This window comes from Anomaloglossus baeobatrachus, unplaced genomic scaffold, assembly GCF_048569485.1.
Source record: "Anomaloglossus baeobatrachus isolate aAnoBae1 unplaced genomic scaffold, aAnoBae1.hap1 Scaffold_397, whole genome shotgun sequence".
Taxonomy (NCBI): Eukaryota; Metazoa; Chordata; class Amphibia; order Anura; family Aromobatidae; genus Anomaloglossus; species Anomaloglossus baeobatrachus.
Genome location: NW_027443307.1, coordinates 206,880 through 233,910, shown reverse-complemented (window position 1 = coordinate 233,910; position 27,031 = coordinate 206,880). Strand labels below are relative to the sequence as shown.

The window sequence follows — 27,031 nt, the reverse complement described above, 5'->3', positions numbered from 1 at the left end:
GGACATTCAGACACCGCGTTTTGTGGATCCGATTTTGGGCTCAAAAACAGATCCTCACAAAGAATGAGCAGTCAGTTTGTGACCTTTTTCTAATCTGCTTTTGCTATTGAAAGCATTATCTATGAGCTCAGAAACCTTTCAGGTGATGCGGTTTTTTAAAAGGCTGATCAGCATTTTGCAGCTGAAAAACGTATCCTCAAAAAACGCAGGAAAAACGCTGTGTGTGAATGTAGCAACTCCACAGCCCTGGTTCTGTGATCATTATCTCTGGTTGTCTGTCTTGGCATCCTGTACCATGAGGGGCTACATTAATGCGCGCACACACACTTATTACTGTTGATACTTTGTAGTAGTTTGAAATACCAAAGATGACAGACAGTTCTCTGATGGTTTGGTCCTGTGATGATTGACATGTGCTGTGGACAATACCGAATTGTTGATGATTACATTTCTGCTTTCACTTTTTAGGTTTCTGCAAACTGTGGAGCTCCAGATCAGCCTTAAAAACTACGACCCACAGAAAGACAAGCGTTTCTCTGGAACAGTCAGGTTTGGACACTTCTCACCCAGATTTTGCCTTGCATATCCCTCCACAACGTAAAAAAGCAGGAGTGGAATCCTTGTGGCAAATATGGGTAGTTCAGTTACCGTGATAAGGCTGACTGAACGGACCCTCACCCTGGGTCTTAAAATATGAGGGGAGGTGTGGTTTGGTCTTCCAATACCCACCGAATAATACTTTGGTATTATGCAAGGTTTGTTCCTAGATGTAATTTTTTTTTTTTTTTGCATCACGAATTGCTAGTACTGTTTTGGTTTGTGGTTTTTTTATTTTTTTTGTTAAACAAACTTTTGACATGCTAAGGCTACTTTCACACATCCGGCTGTAACAGTGCGGCACAATCCGGCGCTCTGCTGAAAAAATCAAGGTTTTTTTTTGCCGCCGGTTTTGTTTTTTCCAGCATTGGCGCCGCATTGTGCTGCATGAACTTGCGTTCCATCCAGTTTTTGCCGCATGCGGAGGCCGGATGGAACTTTCCCTGGCACGTTTTTTGCTCCGGCAAAAAAACTACATCGTTGCGTGTCCGGCCGCTGCGGCTCATTTTTCAATGCATGCCTGTGGACGCCGGATGCGGCAAAAACCGCATGCAGTTTCTTCCACTGCGCATGCTCAGTAGCGTGCCGCAATCGGAAAAAAACAGACGGGCCGCATGTAAAACTGTATGCAAAGGATGCAGTGTTTTCGCCGCATCCCTTGCATAGGTTTCACAGCTGGATTGAGCCGCACTGCAAAAACTGGATGTGTGAAAGTAGCATAACTGTTCCCTTATTGTGTGTTGTTGTTTTTTTTTTAATAAGGGAAACCTTACGCCATCCCACCCACTAGCACCTATATATTTGTAAATACCATGCCTAACCAGTTCGTTATACTGCCTGACATTTAATTGCTTTTTCCAGAAGTCTTCAGAAACTGTTTTTAATATGCTAACAAAGCTTTTGACTAGTTAATGGGATGTTGGTTTCCCCAGAAAAATCTTCCCTCTTAGCATGTTCACACGCCCCTGGTCACGAGGTTATGGGCGGCACTTGCTGATGACACAGCGCCGCCCATAACCTCGTGCCTGCGCAAAATGTCACACGTGCATACAGTGCACTGTCCCGCTACAATCGCACAGCGCATGCGCGGGACCAGGGGCGGCGTCCTGAGATATGAAATTCAGCGTTGGGGGGGCGGTGTAAATCTGCTGGAGGAACAGCAACGGTCACCAGAGAGCCCGCCCCCATGGACGATTTACAAAATTTACATAGCAAAAGGTACAAGTTTATAAAGTATTTAATTTGGTTTAAAAGGGGCCACAAAAAGTACAGGAACCTGCTAGAAGCAGCCCATGAGCTGCACAGGGGGAAACGCTTAGGTTTAAAGCTAAATTTCTGATGACAGGTTCCCTTTAAACTATTGTGTTCTCTAACCTTTTTTACTCTGTACCTTTTAGGCTAAAGTCTACACCAAGACCCAAATTTTCAGTGTGTGTTTTGGGAGACCAGCAACACTGTGATGAGGCAAAAGCAGTTGACCTGCCCCACATGGACATAGAAGCCCTGAAGAAGCTAAACAAGAACAAGAAGCTGGTGAAGAAGCTGGGTGTGTAGCTAGAAGTGTTTGGGGGGTTTTGGTTTTTTTTTTTACCTATTTTTTTATTTTTTTCAGTAATTTGCTCTGACCTTTGTAACTTCTGCACTTACAGTGCAAGTGATTTTATTATCTAAATATCAAATTACTCGGCTACAATCCTACCACATATTTTATATTCCAAGTAATTGTCATTGATTGATTAAAGTTAAAACAGATATGGCTCATCAAGACTTAAAGGATATAAAACTCTTTCTCCACAGCTAAAAAATATGATGCATTTTTAGCCTCTGAGTCACTGATCAAACAGATTCCTCGTATCTTGGGACCCGGTTTGAACAAGGCTGGAAAGTTTCCCTCCTTGCTGACGCACAATGAAAACATGGTCGCAAAAGTTGATGAAGTAAAGTCCACCATCAAATTCCAGATGAAAAAGGTAGGTTGGTTTTGCTGTTGGGCTTGGTGATGGTTAAAGGGAACCAATCATCAGGATTTTCGAGTATAAGCTGCAGCCAGTGCAGTACTGGCACTATCATGCACAGTGTGTACATACCATCAGGGGGCAGCTCGGGTGTTTAGGCAGCGAAATCCAACTTTATAAAGTTTGAAATTTCGTGCACTTTTTGATTGACGTGTGCACCTCTGCAGATAATGTCCGGGCGGGTTATGCAGGAGTTCCCCGCCCCCCACCAGCCTGTTCCTCCCTCTCTCCTGATGTCCGGGCGGGTTATGCACGTGTTCCCCGCCCCCCCCGCGCTGCCTGTTCCTCCCTCTCTCTGGCTGTATGTAAATATCTAATCTTCAGAAACATGGCGCCGGAGTGGGCCTCAGCGCATACATAGTGCTTATCTCCGGCGCCATGTTTCTGAAGCCCGCATTACACAGCTTGGTGTCTGCAGAACAGCTGATCGGAGGACGCGATCAGCTGTAGCTATGATGACGTGCCGCCTCAGGACACCGGGCCAGGACAGGAGCCTGCCAGCGACATCGGGGGTCAGGTGAGGTAAGTTCACAATGGACTCACATGACCCCGTGACGGCAGTGCTGCGAGACCCGGTCACGGTAGTGATATCGGGCGGCACTGTCTTCACGGGGTCAGGTGAATGAAATTACTAGCACCTGTGATGTCATTGCCCCAGCAGGCACGCACACATTATACACACATACACACACTATATATATACACACACACCCACACTGCTGTGTGTGCGCCCCTGCGTTGACCTGGGCTCACCTTCTCAGTTCCAGGTCACTGCAGGAAAGCACTCACAGCTGTGTGTGTGTATAATGTGTGTGTGCGTGCGCGCGTGTATAATGTGTGCGTGCGCACGTGTATAATGTGTGCGTGCGCGCGTGTATAATGTGTGTGCGCACACGCGTGTATAATGTGTGTGCGCACACGCGTGTATAATGTGTGTGCGCGCACGCGTGTATAATGTGTGTGCGCGCACGCGTGTGTGTGCGCGCACGCGTGTGTGTGTGTGTATAGTGTGTGTGTGTGTGTGTGTGTGTGTGTGTATAGTGTATAGTGTGTGTGTGTATAGTGTGTGTGTGTGTGTATAGTGTGTGTGTGGTGTATAGTGTATAGTGTGTGTATAGTGTAGTGTGTGTGTATAGTGTAGTGTGTGTATATAGTGTGTGTGTGTGTATATAGTGTGTGTGTGTGTATATAGTGTGTGTGTGTGTATATAGTGTGTGTGTGTATATAGTGTGTGTGTGTATATAGTGTGTGTGTGTATATGGTGTGTGTGCGCGCGCGTGTGTGTATGGTGTGTGTGCGCGCGCGCGCGTGTGTGTATGGTGTGTGTGCGCGCGCGTGTGTGTATGGTGTGTGTGTGCGCGTGTGTGTATGGTGTGTGTGTGCGCGTGTGTGTATGGTGTGTGTGCGCGTGTGTGTATGGTGTGTGTGCGCGCGTGTGTATGGTGTGTGTGCGCGCGTGTGTATAATGTGTGTGCGCGCGTGTGTATAATGTGTGTGCGCGCGTATAATATGTGTGTGTGTGCGCGCGTATAATGTGTGTGTGTGTGTGCGCGCGCGCGCGCCACTCTGCTGGGGCAATGACGTCACAGGGGCTGCTCTCACAATCAATGGGGGACTTTTAGTTCTGCATTAAAGGGGTGGTTCACCCATTTTTTTTTTTTTCCCCAATGATCAGATGATATTGGATCCGGATTGGACGGCGCGGGACCCTAACCCAGGATTACTGCGGAGGGGTGTTTATTTCAATAAAGATGGAGTCACTAATTGTGTTGTGTTTTTTTCTTTGTCGCTCCATTGGGAGACCCAGACAATTGGGGTGTATAGCTATTGCCTCTGGAGGCCACACAAAGTATTACACTTAAAAGTGTAAGGCCCCTCCCCTTCTGGCTATACACCCCCAGTGGGATCACTGGCTCACCAGTTTTGTGCTTTGTGCGAAGGAGGCAACACATCCACGCATAGCTCCACTTTTTAGTCAGCAGCAGCTGCTGACTATGTCGGATGGAAGAAAAGAGGACACATATAGTGTCCCCAGCATGCTCCCTTCTCACCCCACTGTATGTCGGAGGTGTTTGTAAGGTTGAGGTACCCATTGCGGGTACGGCGGCAGGAGCCCACATGCTGATTCCTTCCCCATCCCTTTTTACAGGGCTCTGGGTGAAGTGGGATTTACCGGTCTCCAGGCACTGAGACCGTGCTCCATCTACAGCCCCTGGAGAAGATGCTGGATGGAGCGGAGTACATCAGGGACATGGTCCTGCTTCCTCAAGGTACTCTGTGTCCCCGTGCATTTGGCGCTCACACCGCAGCATGCTGGGTGTTGTAGTGCGCCGGGGGACATCAGCGCTGCGGCGCCTGTGCCATGGCCTCATTCAGCTTTGCTGAAGCAGGCTCACTTATGGGAATTGGTCGCGCCGGCCGCTGGGACTGCGGCGCGGCTGGCACTTGTAGTGCGCCGGGGACTTCAGCGCGGCCTGCGCTTTTACGGCGGCCGCGCTGATAACTAGAGTCCCCGGCTTTTGCGGCCTGCTTCCGTTCGTTCCCGCCCCCAGACCTGCCAGTCAGGAGAGGGGCGGGACGCTGGCCACTTCCAGGAATCGGTCGCGCCGGCCGCTGGCAGCGGCGCGGCTGGCACTTGTGGTGCGCCGGGGACTTCAGCGCGGCCCGCGCTTTTACGGCGGCCGCGCTGATAACTAGAGTCCCCGGCTTTTGCGGCCTGCTTCCGTTCGTTCCCGCCCCCAGACCTGCCAGTCAGGAGAGGGGCGGGACGCTGGCCACTTCTATGAATCGGTCGCGCCGGCCGCTGGAACTGCGGCGCGGCTGGCACTTGTGGTGCGCCGGGGACTTCAGCGCGGCCCGCGCTTTTACGGCGGCCGCGCTGTTAACTCGAGTCCCCGGCTTCTGGGCCTAGTCTCCCTTCGTTACCGCCCACAGCCCTGACAGTCAGGGTAGGGGCGTGACGCTGCATAGAGCAGAGCTGAGAGCTGGAGTATGTTTTGCATACTCCACCCCTCTCACTGTGTGCACTGTGAATCCGGATTCCCGCACTTTCTCTGGCACGCCCACGGCTTCCTTCTCTACAAGGACACCGGCAGCCATTAGTGTCAGTTTCTGTACGATACAGAGACAAGTGTGGAAGACCCTGGCATTCTGATAGTCACACAATCGCTGTAACAGGCGTTAAGCAGCACCTGTGGTGCTAACCCCACTAGTGCAGAAGTGCACTTATAGATATGCTTGTACTATATACATTGCACTGTTTGGCCGCACGTTGTATATACCCTCCTGGATTATGCGGAGGAGTTATCAGCATATTCTCTGTGTAAAACAAAGGTGCAGAACCACATGTTTTTCTATACAGCTGGTACAGCATGTACGGCTATACGGCCGGCAGGTACATAGACTCCCACTGTATGCACTAATGGCCAGGGGATGAGGACGGTGTCTGCAGTATTTACTGACAGTTTTTCTGAGACTATGGCTATGATACTAGAAGCCTAGCAGTCCGGACATGTCTCTCACAATATGGGCACTGTTGAATCATTGATCCATGGCCCCCCTCAGTGTGAATAACTAACAGCTCCGGGAATGTCACACGCATCCCAGAGTCACGGCTCTGCACGGACGTCAGTCCCAGACAGCCTAAGTGGGCTCGCTATGAGCGGCCTCGGTTTCATCAGGGTCCTAACAGAAGGACTCGCTGTGTAATGAGGCGGAAGTAGCGGCTCAGGATTCTGATCCTGAGACCGCTCTCAATCTGGATACACCTGATCGTGACGCCATAGTAAATAATCTTATAGCGTCCATCTATAGAATGTTGGTTACTTCTCACAGCTCCTCCAGTGGAGGAGTCAGCTTCACGTATTTTTCTGGACCACTCTGCCTTCAGAGAGGCAGTCCAGGAACACCACGCTTATCCAGATATGCGCTTCTCCAAACGGCTTAGGATACACGTTATCCCTGTCCCCTGACTTGGTCAAGGACTGGACCCAATGTCCCGAGCGGCATCCTCCAATCTCCAGGCTTGTAGCTAGATCCATAGTTGCAGTGGGAGATGGAACTGCAAACTCAAAGATGCCACTGACAGACAGATGGATCTCTGGTCGAAAGCCATCTATGAGGCTGTCGGCGCACCGTTGGCTCCGGCATTCTCTCCCTTGGGGCACTCCAAGCTATTTCAGCTTGTCTTACACAGATTGACACGGTTACACGTACATCTGTGCCGCAGGTGGCATCCTTAACCTCTCAAATGTCTGCATTTGTTTCTTACGCGATTCAGGTTGTCCTGGACTCTGCGAACCGTGCGGCGGTAGCCTCCGCTACTCCGTGTTTTTAAGCAGAGCCTGGTCTGCTCGTTAAGTGAATGGAAGGCAGATTCTGCTTCCAAAAAAGGTTGCCTAACCAGTTGCCTTTTTCTGCTGACCGACTGTTTGGTGAGCGTTGGATGTAACCATCAAACAGTCCAGGGGTAAGGATTCATCCTTTCCTCAGCCCGGACACAACAAACCCCAACAGAGCAAGAGGCAGTCGGGGTTTTCGGCCTTTTCGAGGCTCGGGCAGGTCCCATTTTTCCTCGTCCAATGTGGACTCAAAAGGATCAGAGGAGCTAAGATTCTTAGCGGGCTCAGTCTCGCCCAAAAAAGCGACAGTCTGAAAACCCGCTTCCAAGGCGGCTTCCTCATGACTTGCGGCCTCGGTCGGTAGCAGGCTCTCCCGCCTTGGCGATATTTAGCTGCCATAGGTCAATGACCATTGAGTGTGAGACATTCTGTCTCACGGGTACAGGATAGAGCTCACTTCTCGTCCTCCAACTCGATTCTTCAGAATTTCTCCACCTCCCGGCCGGGCCGCTGCTCTTCTGCAAACAGGGTGCACTCTATAGGCAGAAAGAGTGATGACCCCCGTTCCTCTTCAGGAACAAGGTCACGGTTTTTACCCCAAATTCTTTGCGGTACCTATAACAACGGGCCGTTCCGTCCCGTTCTGGATCTAAAAATGCTCAGCAAGCTCGTGGACACCAGGCGGTTCCGGATGGAATCCCTCCGCCATGTCATCGCCTCAAGGTCCCAAGGATATTTCCTAGCATCATTAGGCATCAAGGATGCTTATCCACACGTGCCGATTGATCCAGAGCACTAGCGTTTCTACGCTTCGTTATAGGAGACGAACACCCTCTGTTCGTAGCTCTACCTTCCGGCTAGCGACAGTCCAACTGGTCTTCGCCAAGGTCAGGGCAGCAGTAGTCACAGTCCTGCACTCTCAGGGTCACTCTGTGGTCCCGTATTTAGACGATCTACTTGTCAAGGCACTCTCTTAGGAAACATGCCAACACTGCCCGAACGTTGCGCTGGAGACTCTCTAGAGTTTTGGGTGGATCATCAACTTTTTAAAGTCAGATCCGACCCCGACCCTATCGATAACATATCTAGGCATAGAGTTTCTTACTCTCTCAGCGATAGTGAAGCTGCCGCTAGACAAACAGCATTCACTACGGGCTGCAAGCTCTTCTTTAAGAACCAGTCGCACACATTGAGACGCCTCATGCACTTCCTACGTAAGATGGTAGCAATGGAGGCAGTTCCTTTCGCGCAGTTTTACTGCGTCCACTACAATGGGACATTCTCCGCCAATGGGACGAGGAGTCGACGTCCCTCAACAGAGTCGTCGTTCTTTCTCAGGCGGCCAAGGAATCTCTACGGTGGTGGCTTCTTCTCACCTCTTGGTCAAAAAGAAGGTCCTTCCTATCCCCGTCCTGGGCGATAGTTACGACAGACGCGAGTCTATCAGGGTGGGGAGCAGTTTTTCTCCACTACAGCGCTCAGGGTACGTGGACTCAGCAAGAGTCCACTCTTCAGATCAATGTTCTTGAACACAGAGCAGTGTATCTTGCCCTACAATCCTTCCAACAGCGGCTGGAAAGCAAGCATATCCGACTTCAGTCGGACAGCTCCACAGCGGTGGCATACATCAACCACCAAGGAAGAACGCGCAACCGGCAAGCCTTCCAGGAAGTCCGGCAGGTTCTGATGTGGGTGGAAGACACGGCATCCACCATATCCACAATTCACATCCCAAGTGTGGAAACTAGGAAGCTGACTTCCTAAGTCGCTGAGGTGTGGCCGAAAGAGTATGGTCTCCTCACCCGGACGGGTTTCAGGAGATCTGGCGCCGCTGACAGAGGCCGGACGTCGATCTAATGGCGTCACGGCACAACAACAATGTGCCAGCTTCATGGCACGGTTTCACAATCATCGAGCTCTGGCGGCAAACGCCTTAGTTCAGCATTGGTCGCAGTTCCAGCTACCTTAGGTGCCACCTCTGGCATTGTTGCCCAGAGTACTGCGCTAGATCAAGACCGACTGCGGCCGCGCCATCCTCGTCGCTACAAATTGGCCGAGGATGTTGTGGTACCAGACCAATCAGACTGGCTGTCTCAAGGGCCATTCTTCCATTTGAATTCTACGGCCCTCAACCGGATGGTGTGGCATTGAGTCCTGGAACCTAGTGTCGTCAGGATTACCTCAGGACGTGGTTGCCACCATGAGACAGGCTGCCATACCAACGTCCGCCAAGATTGACCACAGGACGTGGAAGATGTTCTTATCTCGGTGCTCGGCGCAGGGTGTTTCTCCCTGGCCGGTTGCATCGTCTATGTTTCCTTCCTTCCTGCAATCTAGGTAGGAAAATGGGTTGTCGCTCAGTTCCCTTTAGGGACAAGTCTCAGCGCTATCTGTATTTTTTCAGAAACGACGACTTCCTCAGGTACGCACGTTCCTACGGGGAGTTTGTCTTCTCAGCACTCCGTACAAGCGGCCGTTAGAGCCCTGAGATCTGAACAAGGTTCTAATTGCTCTCCAGATGCCGCCTTTCGAGCCTTTGAAGGATGTCTCCCTTCCCGTTTTTCACGGGAAGTGGCCTTCTAGTAACGGTCTCGTCTCTTAGGAGAGTTTCCGAGCTAGCAACGCTCTCATACAAACTCCCTTCCTGGTCCTTCACCAGGACAGGGTAGTTCTGCGTCCGGTTCCGGAATTTCTCCCTAAGGTGGTATCCCATTTTCATATCAATCAGGATATCACCTCACCTTCTTTGTGTCCTCGTCCAGTCCATCAATTTCAGAAAGATTTGCATCTGTTGGTTCTGGTGAGAGCACTCAGGTTCTACTTCCCGCATGGCGCTCCTGCGCCACCCGGATGCACTCTTTGTCCTTGTCGCTGGTCGGCGTAAACAGTCGCAAGCTTCCAGATCCACCCTTGCTCGGGGGCTCGAGGAACCAATTCTTGAAACCTACAGTTCTACTGGGCTTCTGGTTCTCTCAAGGCCGAAGGCCCATTCTACCAGAGCCGTGGGTGCATCCTGGGCATTACGGCACCAGGCTACGGCTCAGCAGGTGTGTCAGGCACCCACCTGGTCGAGTCTACTTACTTTTACCAAGCATTATCAGATGCATACCTACGCTTCGGCAGACGCCAGCCTAGGTAGATAAGTCATTCAGGCGGCGGTTGGCCACCTGTAGGAGAGGGCCGTTTGACGGCCCTATCATGAGGTATTCTTTTACCCACCCAGGGATTGCTTTTGGACATCCCAATTGTCTGGGTCTCCCAATGGAGCGACAAAGAAGAAGGGAATTTTGTTTACTTACCGTAAATTCCTTTTCTTCTAGCTCCAATTGGGAGACCCAGCACCCGCCCTGTTTTCTCGGGGTTTTTCTGTTTTTTCGGGTACACATGTTGTTCATGTGGTATGGTTCAGTTCTCCGATGTTTCCTCGGATTGAATTGGTCTTTAAACCAGTTATTGGCTTTCCTCCTTCTTGCTTTGGCACTAAAACTGGTGAGCCAGTGATCCCACTGGGGGTGTATAGCCAGAAGGGGAGGGGCCTTACACTTTTAAGTGTAATACTTTGTGTGGCCTCCAGAGGCAATAGCTATACACCCCAATTGTCTGGGTCTCCCAATTGGAGCTAGAAGAAAAGGAATTTACGGTAAGTAAACAAAATTCCCTTCTTTCTAATAAAAATATTTTTCTGTGTGTTGTGTATTTTTTTTTTATCTATCATTACTAGAAATTCATGGTGGCCATGTCTAATATTGGCGTGACACCATGAATTTCGGGCTTAGGGCTAGCTGATAATATACAGCTAGCCCTAACTCCATTATTACCCGGCTAGCCACCCGGCATCAGGGCAGCTGGAAGAGTTGGATACAGCGCCAGAAGATGGCGCTTCTATGAAAGCGCCATTTTCTGGGGTGGCTGCGGACTGCAATTCGCAGTGGGGGTGCCCAGAAAGCTTGGGCACCCTTCACTGTGGATTCCAATCCCCAGCTGCCTAGTTGTACCCGGCTGGACACCAAAATTAGGCGAAGCTCACGTCATTTTTTTTTTAAAATTATTTCATGAAATTCATGAAATAAAATAAAAAAAAAAAAGGGCTTCTCTATATTTTTGGTTCCCAGCCGGGTACAAATAGGCAGCTGGGGGTTGGGGGCAGCCCGTACCTGCCTGCTGTACCCGGCTAGCATACAAAAATATGGCGAAGCCCATGTCATTTTTTTTTTCTTTTTGGGTAAAAAACTGCATACAGTCCTGGATGGAGGATGCTGAGCCTTGTAGTCCCATGCATGACAAGTAACAGTGTGGATTTTGGCTAAGTTCACACACTGCGTCGTTTTATTTAAGCGGTGTTTTTGTGCGTTTTTTTGCGTCAAAAAACCCCAAAAAACCATACGTGGCAAACAACAGACGCGTTTTTACCGGGTTTTGGTGCGTTTTTTGCTCTGTGTTTTTATGCTTTTTTTTATCAGAGAAAGATTGTTGAAAGAAAAAAAAAAATAAAAAAGGTCTGAAGTAATTTCCTTCTTCAATATGTTCTTCATTCTCCACTAGTGTATGCAGGAGAGCATACAGCTGCAGAACTACAGGGCTCAGCATGCTCTATCCAGGACTGTATGCTGGAGGGAGAGGCAGGGGGAGCAGAACTACAAGGCTCAGCATCCTCCATTCACTAGTGTATGCATGAGAGCAGACAGCAGCTGCAGAACTACAAGGCTCAGCATCCTCCATTCACTAGTGTATACAGGAGAGAAGACAGCAGCTGCAGAACTACAAGCCTCAGCATACTCCATCCCGGACTGTATGCAGTTTTTTGCCAAAAAAGAAAAAAAAAATGACGTGGGCTTCGCCATATTTTTGTATGCTAGCCGGGTACAGCAGGCAGGTACGGGCTGCCCCCAACCCCCAGCTGCCTATTTGTACCCAGCTGGGAACCAAAAATATAGAGAAGCCCTTTTTTTTTTTTTTTTTTTTTTTTTAATTATTTCATGAATTTCATGAAATAATAAATAAAAAAATGACGTGAGCTTCGCCTAATTTTGGTGTCCAGCCGGGTACAACTAGGCAGCTGGGGATTGGAATCCACAGTGCAGGGTGCCCATGCTTTCTGGGCACCCCCACTGCGAATTGCAGTCCGCAGCCACCCCAGAAAATGGCGCTTTCATAGAAGCGCCATCTTCTGGCGCTGTATCCAACTCTTCCAGCTGCCCTGATGCCGGGTGGCTAGCCAGGTAATAATGGAGTTAGGGCTAGCTGTATATTATCAGCTAGCCCTAAGCCCGAAATTCATGGTGTCACGCCAAAATTAGACATGGCCACCATGATTTTCTAGTAATGATAAAAAAAAAAAATAATACACAACACACAGAAAAATATTTTTATTAGAAATAAAACACAACACAATTAGTGACTCCATCTTTATTGAAATAAACCCCCCTCCGCAGTAATCCTGGGTTAGGGTCCCGCGCCGTCCAATCCGGATCCAATATCATCTGATCATTGGGGGGAAAAAAAAAAATGGGTGAACCACCCCTTTAATGCAGAACTAAAAGTCCCCCATTGATTGTGAGAGCAGCCCCTCACTTCCACCTGTGACGTCATTGCCCCAGCAGAGAGGCGCGCGCGCGCACACACACACACACACATATTATACGCGCACACACACATTATACACACGCGCGCGCACACACATTATACACACACGCGCGCACACACACACTATACACACACTATACACACACACACACACTATACACACACACACACACTATACACACACACACTATACACACACACACTATACACACACACTATACACACACACACACTATACACACACACTATACACACACACTATACACACATACTATACACACACACACTACACATACACGCGTGCGCGCGCACACTACACATACACGCGTGCGCGCACACACTACACATACACGCGTGCGCGCACACACAATATACACGCGTGCGCGCACACACATTATACACGCGCGCACACACACATTATACGCGCGCGCGCGCACACACATTATACACGCGCGCGCGCACACACATTATACACGCGCGCGCGCGCGCGCACACACATTATACACGCGCGCGCACACACATTATACACGCGCGCGCACACACATTATACACGCGCGCGCGCACGCACATTATACACGCGCGCGCGCACGCACATTATACACACGCGCGCGCACATTATACACACGCGCGCGCACATTATACACGCGCGCACGCACATTATACACGCGCGCGCGCACGCACATTATACACGCGCGCGCACACACATTATACACGCGCGCGCACACACATTATACACGCGCGCGCACACACATTATACACGCGTACGCGCATACACACATTATACACACGCGCATACACACATTATACACACGCGCATACACACATTATACACACACACAGCTGTGAGTGCTTTCCTGCAGTGACCTGGAACTGAGAAGGTGAGCCCAGGTCAACGCAGGGGCGCACACACAGCAGTGTGGGTGTGTGTGTATATATATATATATATATATATAGTGTGTGTATGTGTGTGTATAATGTGTGCGTGCCTGCTGGGGCAATGACATCACAGGTGCTAGTAATTTCATTCACCTGACCCCGTGAAGACAGTGCCGCCCGATATCACTACCGTGACCGGGTCTCGCAGCACTGCCGTCACGGGGTCATGTGAGTCCATTGTGAACTTACCTCACCTGACCCCCGATGTCGCTGGCAGGCTCCTGTCCTGGCCCGGTGTCCTGAGGCGGCACGTCATCATAGCTACAGCTGATCGCGTCCTCCGATCAGCTGTTCTGCAGACACCAAGCTGTGTAATGCGGGCTTCAGAAACATGGCGCCGGAGATAAGCGCTATGCGCTGAGGCCCACTCCGGCGCCATGTTTCTGAAGATTAGCATTTTACATTCAGCCGGAGGGAGGGAGGAACAGGCAGCGCGGGGGGGGCGGGGAACACGTGCATAACCCGCCCGGACATCAGGAGAGAGGGAGGAACAGGCTGGTGGGGGGCGGGGAACTCCTGCATAACCCGCCCGGACATTATCTGCAGAGGTGCACACGTCAATCAAAAAGTGCACGAAATTTCAAACTTTATAAAGATGAATTTCACTGCCTAAACACCCGAGCTGCACCCCAATGGTATGTACACACTGTGCATGATAGTGCCAGTGCTGCACTGGCTGCAGCTTATACACCAAAATCCTGATGATTGGTTCCCTTTAATGTTATCCACTACTTGGACAACCCCTTCTCAAACATGGGTGTTCTCCTTGCACAATAACATGTACTCGCCTCTGGTACGGTTTCAGTGCTGACTGCAGTTTTCATGTGATGTGTTGCCATTCAGTGACTGTTACGTTGTCCCCTCCTTTGGACGTAATTGACATATGGAGGAAGTGACAGCTTCCTGTCCTTCCTTCCTTTTCTGGAAGAGCCAGTGTTGACACTGCTGAAATAGCATCTGAGGTGAGTTCACCTCCAAGTGATGAGTTGCTTGTAGCATCACGCAGCTCTGCAGAGTGATGCTAAACGGAAGGGTTGAAGTGGTGTAATATATGCACTTAAAGGGAACCTGTCATCAGAAATTTGGCTTTCAACCTAAATGTTTCCCCCTCTGCAGCTCCTGGGCTGCATTCTAGCAAGGTTTCTATACTTTTTGTGCCCCCTTTTAAACCAAAACAAATACTTTATAAAACTGTACCTTTTTCAATTTGAAAATCTTGTAAATCGTCCATGGGGGCGGGCCGTGTGGCGTCCGTTGCTGTATCTTACGCCGTCCCCCCATGCTCCAAATCATCCCTCACAACGCCGCCCACTGCGCCAGAGGTCCCGTGCACGCCGGGACACCTAGTGACGTGGTCGCAGGCATGAGTATGGGCGGCGCTGTGATTATTATTATTTATTTATTATTATTATTATTTATTTATAGAGCACCATTAATTCCATGGTGCTGTACATGAGAAGGGGGTTACATACAAAATACGTATACAAGTTACAGTAGACAGACTAGTACAGAGGGAAGAGGGCCCTACCCTTGCGGGCTTACATTCTATAGGATTATGGGGAGGAGACAATAGGTGGGGTGTGCATCGCAAGTGCCCGCCCATACTCTCGTGCCCGCCCTTTCCCCACTGCCTCCAGCGTTCTGCGCCGGCCCGACATCACCTCCTTCCCATCGTACCCTGCAGCAGGAAATAGATGGGAGGAGCGGAGCAGGCCACCACAGGAGAAGCAGAAAGGATCTGAGCGACGTACAGAGGGGAGAGGGCGCCCACGAGAGTATGGACGGGCACTTGCGATGCAATCACAGCACCGCCCATACTCTCGTGCCTGCGACCACGTCACTAGGTGTCCCGGCGTGCACGGGACCTCAGGCGCAGTGGGCGGCGTCCTGAGGGATGATTTGGAGCATGGGGGACGGCGTAAGATACAGCAACGGACGCCAGAGAGCCCGCCCCCATGGACGATTTACAAGATTTTCAAACCGAAAGGTACAGTTTTATAAAGTATTTATTTTGGTTTAAAAGGGGGCACAAAAAGTATAGAAACCTCACTAGAATGCAGCCCAGGAGCTTCAGAGGGGGGAACATTTAGGCTGAAAGCCAAATTTCTGATGACGGGTTCCCTTTAATAGTGTCCAATGTGCCTTACTGTGTAGCTATGAAACCATAGAGCGTTGCATCACTCATATTTGCGTAGTGCAGCAAAGCTGCATGCTACAGGCAGTTCTTTGTCAGTTCCCGAGTAACGCAATCTCCTCACAGCTCTGGGCTTAGGTGGCTTGACACATCCTTTTCCTGGTGCATCTGCTGAATTAGGTGGTGCAGAGCTTCCTCAAAATTTACCAACATGTCAGAGCTTGTGCGGAAAGTGTAAGCCATCTGTGCGCACATTGGGCGCTCTCACCCTGATGCTGCTCTGCTTGCCTGTCTGAGCTGAATGGTTGCTTCAGCCATTATGCTCCCCACCTCATGTGATATAGCAACAAGGTGGAGCGAACAGCAGCAGCCAATAGTGGAGATGAAGTTGCAGTACGGACAGCAGAAACCCAACACAAATTGTAAGTTTTATTCCATTATTCCCAGCTTTCTTGTTAAGCAGTGGGTCCATGCTTTGAATAATGTTTCAAAGTAAATGCTTTGTATTCCCAGGATAGACATTTAGAAGCGTAGGTGAGCGACTTCAAGTGTAAAGGGCTGTGACTGTCACTAGCATGTCCAGCTACTGCACCCCACCAGCTCGATGCTATGCTGTATGCCAATGGAATGGAAAATTGGGCTCTTGTAGTCTGAACTTGGAAGACAGGCTCTCTCAGGAAAAGTTATTCTGTGAGGGTACCCTTCCAAATCTTGGCTGTGATGGTGAAAAGTGGAAACTGGGTCAATTGGGTTTAATGGGGATGGCACCTTTAGGCTAAGGACACACATCCGGCTTTTCTCCTGTTTCTCGGATCCGGCGCGCTCCCGTACAGCGTATACAGTACAGTGGCTGTGCAACATGCTCCGGTCACGTGCGGTCATGTGACCGGAGCATGTGACCAGGAAGTTGCAGCGCAGCCACTGTACTGTATACAGTGTACAGGAGCGCGCCGGATACGACAAACTGAAGAAAAGCCGGATGTGTGTCCTTAGAATTAGGTGGAAACTGTTTTAGTACGAACACTACTGAGGATTTGTGCTTCTGTGTTTTCTCCTACTATTACTCAGATTCGTCCACCTCCTCCACAGGAACAGGCTGTTCTGAGACTCGGCTGTTTAAGGCTTGAAATTCCCCAGTTCTGTGGATTAACTACTTATGGGACTTTTTAAAATTGTTGCGCTATAGAGCAACTTAGTCTATTTTAGCTGTTTGGGTTAACTGGGAATCTAGGCTCTGTAAGGGCCCTCTATTTAAAGGGAACCTGTCACCACTTTTTTGGACTATAAGCTGCGGCCACCACCACCAAGCTCTTTTATATACAGCATTCTAACATGCTGTATATAGGAGCCCAGGCCACTGTGACAACATAAAAAACACTTACCTTATGGTCGCTCTGCGATGGAATAGGGCCTAATGGGCATCTCCGTTGTCTGGTGCGGGCACCTCCCCTTTCGGCCATCTTCGTCCTCTTTCTGAAGCCTGTGTGCATGATGCGGCTACGTCATACATACTGGCCAGTCCTGCGCAGGCGCACTACAATGTTTTTATATGCCCTGCTCAGGGCAGATCAAAGTGCACCTGCTTAAGACCAGAATGCAGGCAAGTGTGGATGACGTCGGACCCATCATGCACCGCGGCTAGAAAAGGAGAACAAAGATGGCCGAAAGAGGTGGCTCCGGCACTGGACAACAGAGACGCCCATTAGGCCCTATTTGACCGTTAGGTAAGTATTCTAAAGTGCTTTTTATGTTGTTACAGCGGCCTGGGCTCTTATATACAGCATGTTAGAATGTTTAGTCCAAAAAAGTGGTGACAGGTTCCCTTTAAATAGGTGGTCTATGGCGTCCACTAGCCGTTACTATGACCATTTTACATCCCTGAACTTGGGCTCCTCAATGACTTTTATGGGGTTGATTGTCCGGGGTCAAGTTCGTCTGCTACACTTGATTGTCCGTGCGGTTTGGCAAACTTGAATATCCAGGAGTTTGCTCATCACTAGTCCTGATTTTCCTGTTTTCAGATTACATAGCAAAAACCTGCTGAGATTCCCTTTAAAGGGAACCAAACATCAGGATTTTCGTGCATAACATAGTGCCAGTACTGCGCTGGCACTAACAGGCACAATCTGTACATACGATTAGGGGGCAGCTCGGGTGTTTAGGCAGCGAAATCCAAGTTTGTGAAGTTTAAAAATTCATCCTTTCTTTGTCGCTCCATTGGGAGACCCAGACAATTGGGTGTATAGCTTCTGCCTCCGGAGGCCACACAAAGTATTACACTTAAAAGTGTAAAGCCCCTCCCCTTCTGCCTATACACCCCCCGTGCATCACGGGCTCCTCAGTTTTTATGCTTTGTGCGAAGGAGGCTGACATCCACGCATAGCTCCACATCTTAGTCAGCAGCAGCTGCTGACTATGTCGGATGGAAGAAAAGAGGGCCCATATAGGGCCCCCAGCATGCTCCCTTCTCACCCCACTCTGGTCGGCGGTGCTGTTAAGGTTGAGGTACCCATTGCGGGTACATAGGCAGGAGCCACATGCTGTTTTCCTTCCCCATCCCTTAATGGGCTCTGGGTGAAGTGGGATCCTATTCGGTCTCCAGGCACTGAGGCCGTGCTCCCTCCGCAGCCCCTGGGGAATCTGCTGGACAGGAGCCGAGTATCGTCAGGGACAAGGCCCTGCTACTGTGAGGTACTCTGTGTCCCCGTGGGGACCGCGCATGGAGCGCTGGTGCCATATACACTGCAGCACTGCTGGGTGTGTTAGTGCGCCGGGGACTACCGCGCCGGCCGCGCTTATAACTTTAGTCCCCGGCTTTTGCGGCCTAGTAGCGCTTATTCCCGCCCCCAGGCCTGTCAGTCAGGGGAAGGGCGGGACGCTGCACAGAACGTCAGCGCTGAGGGCTGGAGCATACTCTGTATCCTCCTCCCCCCTCATTCAGCTCAGTGGGGCTCCAGATTCCCGCACTTTCTAGGGCACGCCCTCGGCCCCCTCCTCCCCACAGAACGCCGGCAGCCATTCCTGTCAGCTCTTCTGACGCTGGAGAGGAGAGAAAGCTCTGGGAGGCCCAGGCAGGGAAGCTGGTGATCACACAACCGCTTTGAGCGGTCGGTAAGCAGCACCTGCGGTGCTGGCCCCACTGAGTGCCAGAGTGTACATATATATATATATATATATATATATATATATATATATGCTTATATGCTATACATCTACACTGTACGGTCGCACTGTTGATTTTTGGCTATATACCCTCCTGGATTGTACTCAGAGGAGACAACAGCATGTCGTCCGCAAATGGCAAGGGTGCCAAAGCACAGGCTTACTTTGCAACCTGTACCTCATGTGCGGCTATACTGCCGGCAGGTTCCACTGACCCTCATTGTGTGCAATGCTCGGCCCCTGTGGCACTTACTCAGCCGGAGCCTCTGCTACTAGTGGCCCAGGTGGAACCACCTGCTACCACTGTCCAGGTGACAGGGACGGAGTTTGCAGTATTTGCTGACAAACTGTCTGAGACTATGGATAAATGGTCTGCTAGGATACTAGAAGCCTTACAGTCCAGACCGGTAACTCAGGCCCCGGGCACTGTTCAATCATTGACCCCAGGCCCCCCTCATTTGGAGCTGCAAAGTGCTCCTGGGGTGAACCATGGGTCCCAGGGTGAGGTCTCTGACATGGACCGCAGTCCCAGGCCGCCTAAGCGGGGTCGCTGGGAAATTCCCTCGACTTCATCACATTGTTCAGGGTCTCAGCAGGAGGACTCTCTGGATGATGATGCGGAGGTAGCAGATCAGGATTCTGACCCTGAGACCGCGCTCAACCTGGATACACCTGATGGTGACGCCATAGTGAATGACCTTATAGCAACCATCAATCAGGTGTTGGATATCCACCAGCTCCTACAATTGAGGAGTCAGCTTCTCAGCAGGAGAAATTCCGTTTCAGATCTCCCAAGCGTCCATTGAGTATGTTTCTGGATCACTCCGACTTCAGAGAGGCAGTCCAGAAACACCGAGCTTGTCCAGATGAGCTTGTCCAGATAAGCGTTTTTCCAAGCGCCTTAAGGATACACGTTATCCCTTCCCCCCTGACGTTGTCAAGGGCTGGGCTCAGTGTCCTAAGGTGGATCCTCCTGTCTCCAGACTGGCGGCTAGATCCATAGTTGCAGTGGAAGATGGGGCTTCACTCAAAGATGCCACTGACAGACAGATGGAACTATGGTTGAAATCCATCTATGAAGCTATCGGCGCGTCCTTTGCTCCAGCATTCGCAGCCGTATGGGCACTCCAAGCTATCTCAGCTTGTCATGCGCAGATTAATGCAGTCACACGTACATCTGCTCCGCAGGTGGTGTCCTTAACCTCTCAGGCGTCGGCGTTTGCGTCCTACGCCATTAATGCTGTCCTGGACTCTACGAGCCGTACGGCGGTAGCATCCGCCAATTCGGTGGCAGTCCGCAGGGCCATGTGGTTACGTGAATGGAAGGCAGACTCCGCTTCCAAAAAGTTCTTAACCGGTTTGCCATTTTCTGGCGACCGCCTGTTTGGTGAACGATTGGACGAAATCATTAAGCAATCCAAGGGAAAGGACTCATCCTTACCCCAGTCCAAACCAAACAGACCTCAACCACGGAAGGTACAATCGAGGTTTCGGTCCTTTCGGCCCGCGGGAAGGTCTCAGTTCTCCTCGTCCAAAAGGCCTCAAAAGGATCAGAGGAACTCCGATTCATGGCGGTCTAAGTCACGTCCTAAAAAGACCGCCGGAGGAACCGCTCCCAAGGCGGCCTCCTCATGACTTTCGGCCTCCTCACACCGCATCCTCGGTCGGTGGCAGGCTTTCCCGCTTTTGCGACACCTGGCTGCCACAGGTCAAAGACCGATGGGTGAGAGACATTCTATCCCACGGTTACAGGATAGAGTTCAGCTCTCGTCCTCCGACTCGATTTTTCAGAACATCTCCGCCCCCCGAGAGAGCCGATGCTTTTCTTCAGGCGGTGTGCACTCTGAAGGCGGAAGGAGTGGTGATCCCTGTTCCTCTTCAGCAACAGGATCACGGTTTTTACTCCAACTTGTTTGTGGTACCGAAAAAGGACGGATCCTTCCAGCCTGTTCTGGACCTAAAACTGCTCAACAAACACGTAAAAACCAGGCGGTTCCGGATGGAATCGCTCCGCTCCGTCATCGCCTCAATGTCCCAAGGAGACTTCCTGGCATCAATCGACATCAAAGATGCTTATCTCCACGTACCGATTGCACCAGAGAATCAGCGCTTCCTGCGTTTCGCCATAGGGGACGAACACCTTCAGTTCGTGGCACTGCCTTTCGGCCTGGCGACAGCACCACGGGTCTTCACCAAGGTCATGGCAGCAGTGGTAGCAGTCCTACACTCTCAGGGACACTCGGTGATCCCTTACTTAGATGATCTGCTGGTCAAGGCACCCTCTCAAGTGGCATGCCAACGCAGCCTGGACGTCGCTCTGGAGACTCTCCAGAGTTTCGGGTGGATCATCAATTTTCCAAAGTCAAATCTGACACCGGCCCAATCACTGACATATCTTGGCATGGAGTTTCATACTCTCAGCGATAGTGAAGCTTCCGCTGGACAAGCAGCGTTCACTACAAACAGGGGTGCAATCTCTCCTTCAAGGCCAGTCACACCCCCTGAGGCGCCTCATGCACTTCCTAGGGAAGATGGTAGCAGCAATGGAGGCAGTTCCTTTTGCGCAGTTTCATCTGCGTCCACTTCAATGGGACATTCTCCGCAAATGGGACAGGAAGTCGACGTCCCTCGACAGGAACGTCTCCCTTTCACGGGCAGCCAAGGCTTCCCTTCAGTGGTGGCTTCTTCCCACTTCTCTGTCGAAGGGGAAATCCTTCCTTCCCCCATCATGGGCTGTGGTCACGACGGACGCGAGCCTGTCAGGGTGGGGAGCGGTCTTTCTCCACCACAGGGCTCAGGGAACCTGGACTCCGACAGAGTCCTCTCCTCAGATCAATGTTCTGGAGATAAGGGCAGTGTATCTTGCCCTAAAGGCGTTCCAGCCGTGGCTGGAGGGCAGGCAGATCCGCATACAGTCGGACAACTCCACAGCGGTGGCATAGATCAACCACCAAGGGGGAACACGCAGTCGGCAAGCCTTCCAGGAAGTCCGGCGGATTCTGATGTGGGTGGAAGCCACGGCCTCCACCATATCCGCAGTTCACATCCCGGGCGTAGAAAACTGGGAAGCAGACTTTTTCTCAGTCGCCAGGGCATGGACGCAGGGGAATGGTCCCTTCACCCGAACGTGTTTCAGGAGATCTGTTGCCGCTGGGGGATGCCGGACGTCGACCTAATGGCGTCCCGGCACAACAAGGTCCCAACATTCATGGCACGGTCTCTAGATCACAGAGCTCTGGCGGCAGACGCCTTAGTTCAGGATTGGTCGCAGTTTCAACTTCCTTATGTGTTTCCTCCTCTGGCACTGTTGCCCAGAGTGTTACGCAAGATCAGGTCCGACTGCCGCCGCGCCATCCTCGTCGCGCCAGACTGGCCGAGGAGGTCGTGGTACCCGGATCTGTGGCATCTCACGGTGGGCCAACCGTGGGCACTACCAGACCGACCAGACTTGCTGTCTCAAGGGCTGTTTTTCCATCTGAATTCTGCGGCCCTCAACCTGACTGTGTGGCCATTGAGTCCTGGATCCTAGCGTCTTCAGGGTTATCTCAAGACGTCATTGCCACTATGAGACAGGCTAGGAAACCAACGTCCGCCAAGATCTACCACAGGACGTGGAGGATTTTCCTATCTTGGTGCTCTGATCAGGGTGTTTCTCCCTGGCCATTTGCCTTGCCCACTTTTCTTTCCTTCCTTCAATCCGGATTGGAAAAAGGGTTGTCGCTCGGCTCTCTTAAGGGACAAGTCTCAGCGCTCTGTGTTTTTTCAGAAGCGCCTAGCCAGACTTCCACAGGTACGCACGTTCCTGCAGGGGGTTTGTCACATAGTCCCTCCTTACAAGCGGCCGTTAGAACCCTGGGATCTGAACAGGGTGCTGATGGTTTTTCAGAAGCCACCTTTCGAGCCAATGAGTGATATTTCTCTCTCACGCCTTTCGCAGAAAGTGGCCTTCCTAGTGGCAGTCACATCACTTCGGAGAGTGTCTGAGCTAGCAGCGCTGTCATGCAAAGCCCCTTTCCTGGTGTTTCACCAGGACAAGGTGGTTCTGCGTCCAGTTCCGGAATTTCTCCCTAAGGTGGTATCCCCCTTTCATCTCAATCAGGATATCTCCTTACCCTCTTTTTGTCCTCATCCAGTTCATCAGTGTGAAAAGGATTTGCACTCGTTAGATCTGGTGAGAGCACTCAGACTCTACATTTCTCGTACGGCGCCCCTGCGCCGCTCGGATGCACTCTTTGTCCTTGTCGCTGGCCAGCGTAAAGGGTCACAAGCTTCCAAATCCACCCTGGCTCGGTGGATCAAGGAACCAATTCTTGAAGCTTACCGATCTTCTGGGCTTCCGGTTCCCTCAGGGCTGAAAGCCCATTCTACCAGAGCCGTGGGTGCGTCCTGGGCTTTGCGGCACCAGGCTACGGCTCAGCAGGTGTGTCAGGCGGCTACCTGGTCGAGCCTGCACACTTTCACGAAACACTATCAGGTGCATACCTATGCTTCGGCGGATGCCAGCCTAGGTAGGCAAGTCCTTCAGGCGGCGGTTGCCCACCTGTAGGAAAGGGCCGTTTTACGGCTCTATTACGAGGTATTATTTTACCCACCCAGGGACTGCTTTTGGACGTCCCAATTGTCAGGGTCTCCCAATGGAGCGACAAAGAAGGGAATTTTGTTTACTTACCGTAAATTCCTTTTCTTCTAGCTCCAATTGGGAGACCCAGCACCCGCCCCTGTTCTTTTCGGGCTGTTGTTCTTTGTGTACACATGTTGTTCATGTTGAATGGTTTCAGTTCTCCGAAATTCCTTCGGACTGAATTTACTTTAAACCAATTTATAACTTTTCCTCCTTCTTGCTTTTGCACCAAAACTGAGGAGCCCGTGAGGCACGGGGGGTGTATAGGCAGAAGGGGAGGGGCTTTACACTTTTAGTGTAATACTTTGTGTGGCCTCCGGAGGCAGAAGCTATACACCCAATTGTCTGGGTCTCCCAATTGGAGCTAGAAGAAAAGGAATTTACGGTAAGTAAACAAAATTCCCTTCTTTTGACTGACAGTTGCACCTCTGCTGATAATATCCGGGCGTGTTATGCACATGGATCCCCCCCCCTGTTCCTGCGTGCGCAGTCACAACAGGACTGGAGAACAGCTGATCTTACTGATTAGCTGCCGCAGACGTCTGCTACGATACAGTCTGCTGCAGCTAATCAGTAAGATCAGCTATTCTCCAGTCCTGTTGTGACCGCGCACGCTCCCGCGGTCACGACAAGATCTGAAGAAGCGAGGACACATGTGCTGCTGTCTCAGGCACAAGACTAGGTAATGTGGGCTTCAAAAACATGGTGCCGGAGATGGGCACTATGCGCAGGCGCCAACTCTGACGCAGTGTTACTGAAAAGAAAAATTTGCATAGAGCCAGAGCGAGGGAGGAACAGGGGGGGGGGATCCATGTGCATAACACGCCCGGATATTATCAGCAGAGGTGCAACTGTCAGTCAAAAAGATGAATTTTTAAACTTAACAAACTTTGGTTTCAAAGCCTAAACATCCGAGCTGCCCCCTAATAGTATGTACAGCCTGTGCCTGATAGTGCCAGTACTGCACTGGCTGCACCTTATATACAAAAATCCTGATGTTTAGTTCCCTTTTAGGGTATGTTCCCACAATCAGTTTAGTAGCTTTTTGGACTGTGTGTTTTCGCTGGTTCCAAAAGGCTGCATTTCACAGTGGATAGGATTTGTAGAAATCTCCTGCCCTCTGCTTCTTACATGCAGTGTGAACTGAGATGTGGCGCTGCTTCCTGAGCTGCAGCTTGTCAATTTATGCTTGTGGAAATGCAAGTGTTCTCAGGAGGAGACCACACCAAAAATCTGATGCCCCAGAATCCTGACTGAGAGCACGGACGCTGTGCTCTCTCCTGTGGAGAAAACTAGCATCTCTGCAAGAGGAATGACACGGTCTAGAACTGGATGTCTCCTAACAGTAGTCCTGTTTTGAGTTCAGAAGTGGAGTCTGCATTTGGAGGAGTGGGGGTTAATACAGGTAGCAAACTTCTGCAACTGGAAGGTTAGCTGCTAGTGCTGATCATGGCAGTTTAACCCTTAAAATGTGCAATTTATTAGCGACCACATCATTTAAATGGCTGGGGAACAAGACAGCCCATTAATCATTTTTTATTTTAATAGTGCCAACATAATCTGCAGCATTTCACAATACAAAGCGGACATATACAGACAATGAGTCAACAGAGTAACACAATTCAGATACTAAAGGCCACGTCACACTAGGCAACATCGCTGCTAAGGAACAACTTTGGTGACGTTGCTAGCGATGTCGCTGTGTGTGACATCCAGCAACAACCTGGCCCCTGCTGTGAGGTCGTTGGTTGTTGCTGAATGTCCTGGGCCATTTTTTTAGTTGTTGCTGTCCCGCTGTGAAGCACAGATCGCTGTGTGTGACAGCGACAGAGCAACAACTAAATGTGCAGGCAGCAGGAGCCGGCTTCTGCGGACGCTGGTAACGAAGGTAAATATCGGGTAACCAAGAAGCCCTTTCCTTCGTTATGAGCGTCCGCCGCTCTCAGCTGTCAGTGCCGGCTCCCTGCTCTCTGCACACATAGCCAGACTACACATTGGGTAATTAACCCGATGTGTACTGTGGCTAGGTGTGCAGAGAACAGGGAGCCGGCACTGGCAGCTGAGAGCGGCGGACGCGGGTAACCAAGGTAATGGCTTCTTGGTTACCCGATGTTTACCGTGGTTACCAGCGTCCGCAGAAGCCGGCTCCTGCTGCCTGCACACGTAGCAGAGTACACATCGGGTAATTGTACTCTGGCTAGGAGTGCCGGGAGCCAGCGCTAAGTGATGTGCGCTGGTAACCAAGGTAAACATCACGTTGGTTACCCGATATTTACTTTAGTTACCAAGCGCAGCATCGCTTCAGTGCGTCGCTGCTGGCTGGGGGCTGGTCACTGGTTGCTGGTGAGATCTGCCTGTGTGACAGCTCACCAGCAACCCATGTAGCAACGCTCCAGCGATCCCTGCCAGGTCAGGTTGCTGGTGGGATCGCCGGAGCATCGCTTAGTGTGACATCTCACCAGCGACCTCCTAGCAACTTACCAGCGATCCCTATCAGGTTGTATCGTTGTTGGGATCGCTGGTAAGTTGTTTAGTGTGACTGGGCCTTAAGAGGAGTGAGTACCCTACTCGCAAGCTTTCCCTCTGAGGAAATATGGGAAGAGATGCTGCTTTTTCTTTAGAAGCAGTTTCAATTGTTTGTGTTTTTCACCCATCCAGATAAAAGGAAAATAGCAACCCACAAGACATTGTTTCAAGATTGTCTGCTGCTAGCTATGTGTGCACATGCCCTCTGTGCCTATTGATCATGATGTAGAGATTAGCATGGTACCACTCAAAAATAAAGCAAATCTTTTGTTCTCTTTAGGTCCTGTGTCTGGCTGTTGCTGTTGGCCATGTGAAAATGTCTGAGGAGGAGCTGGTCTACAACATTCACCTGGCAATCAACTTTTTGGTGTCTTTGTTGAAAAAGAATTGGCAGAATGTGAGGGCTCTTTATATTAAGAGCACCATGGGAAAACCACAGCGCCTGTACTAATTTCTAACAATAAAGTTTTCTCTGGTTGTGGCCTCAATGTGCTTGTGTGAGCGAATATATTTGCCACTATTCGGTATCTGGCGAATAATGGGTTATTCAAGGTATTTTGGTACAGTGCAGTGCGTTCTATGAGATAGTGTTCCTGCTGCACAATCCAAAATAGTCCTTGTAAGGCTCTGTGCGCACTAGAAAAGTGATTTTTCTCAAGAACATTTCTTGAGAAACTTCTGGGAGTTAAGATTACCGCACCTGCGGTAAAAAAAACGCACCCAAACCGTGGGAAAAACGCATGCGGTTTTTACGCAGGTTGGTCCCTGCGGTTTTTTTATGCTGAACTGCATTAAATATAGATAATCGATAGACAGATAATGGATAGAGGGAAAGATGGATGAGTAAGACCTATATATAATCCACCCCCCTGCATATTCTAAGCTGGCACCTTTAGTGACTTTTATGTGGCACTAAAGGGTGCCTAGCCTTGTATTTAGCCAACAAATAAATAAATTAAAAAAAAAAAAAGACGTGAGGTCCCCCCATCTTTTGTAGCCAGCTATGGTAAAGCAGACTGCTGCAGCCTGCAGACCACAGCTGGCAGCTTCACCTTGGCTGGTAATCCAAAACAGAGGGCACCCCACGCTGTTATTTTACATTAAATAATTTAAAACG

At 50.5% G+C, this 27,031-nt stretch overlaps 1 protein-coding gene across 2 annotated transcripts in view; it reads left to right on the top strand.

The window, feature by feature from the left end:
- LOC142276364 (large ribosomal subunit protein uL1) overlaps positions 1–26,402 on the top strand; it is a 43,898-nt gene extending 17,496 nt beyond the window's left edge. The window contains exons 3-6 of one of the 2 annotated variants that reach the window (XM_075332603.1): positions 469–549; positions 1,995–2,143; positions 2,395–2,567; positions 26,195–26,402. In XM_075332603.1, coding sequence (XP_075188718.1) covers positions 469–549; positions 1,995–2,143; positions 2,395–2,567; positions 26,195–26,365 — 574 coding nt within the window. In that variant the 3' untranslated portion in view covers positions 26,366–26,402. Of the gene's footprint in view, positions 1–468; positions 550–610; positions 756–1,994; positions 2,144–2,394; positions 2,568–26,194 lie in introns of those variants that run through there. The other variant, XM_075332604.1, reaches the window with a different exon arrangement.
- Positions 26,403–27,031: the final 629 nt, after the last annotated feature.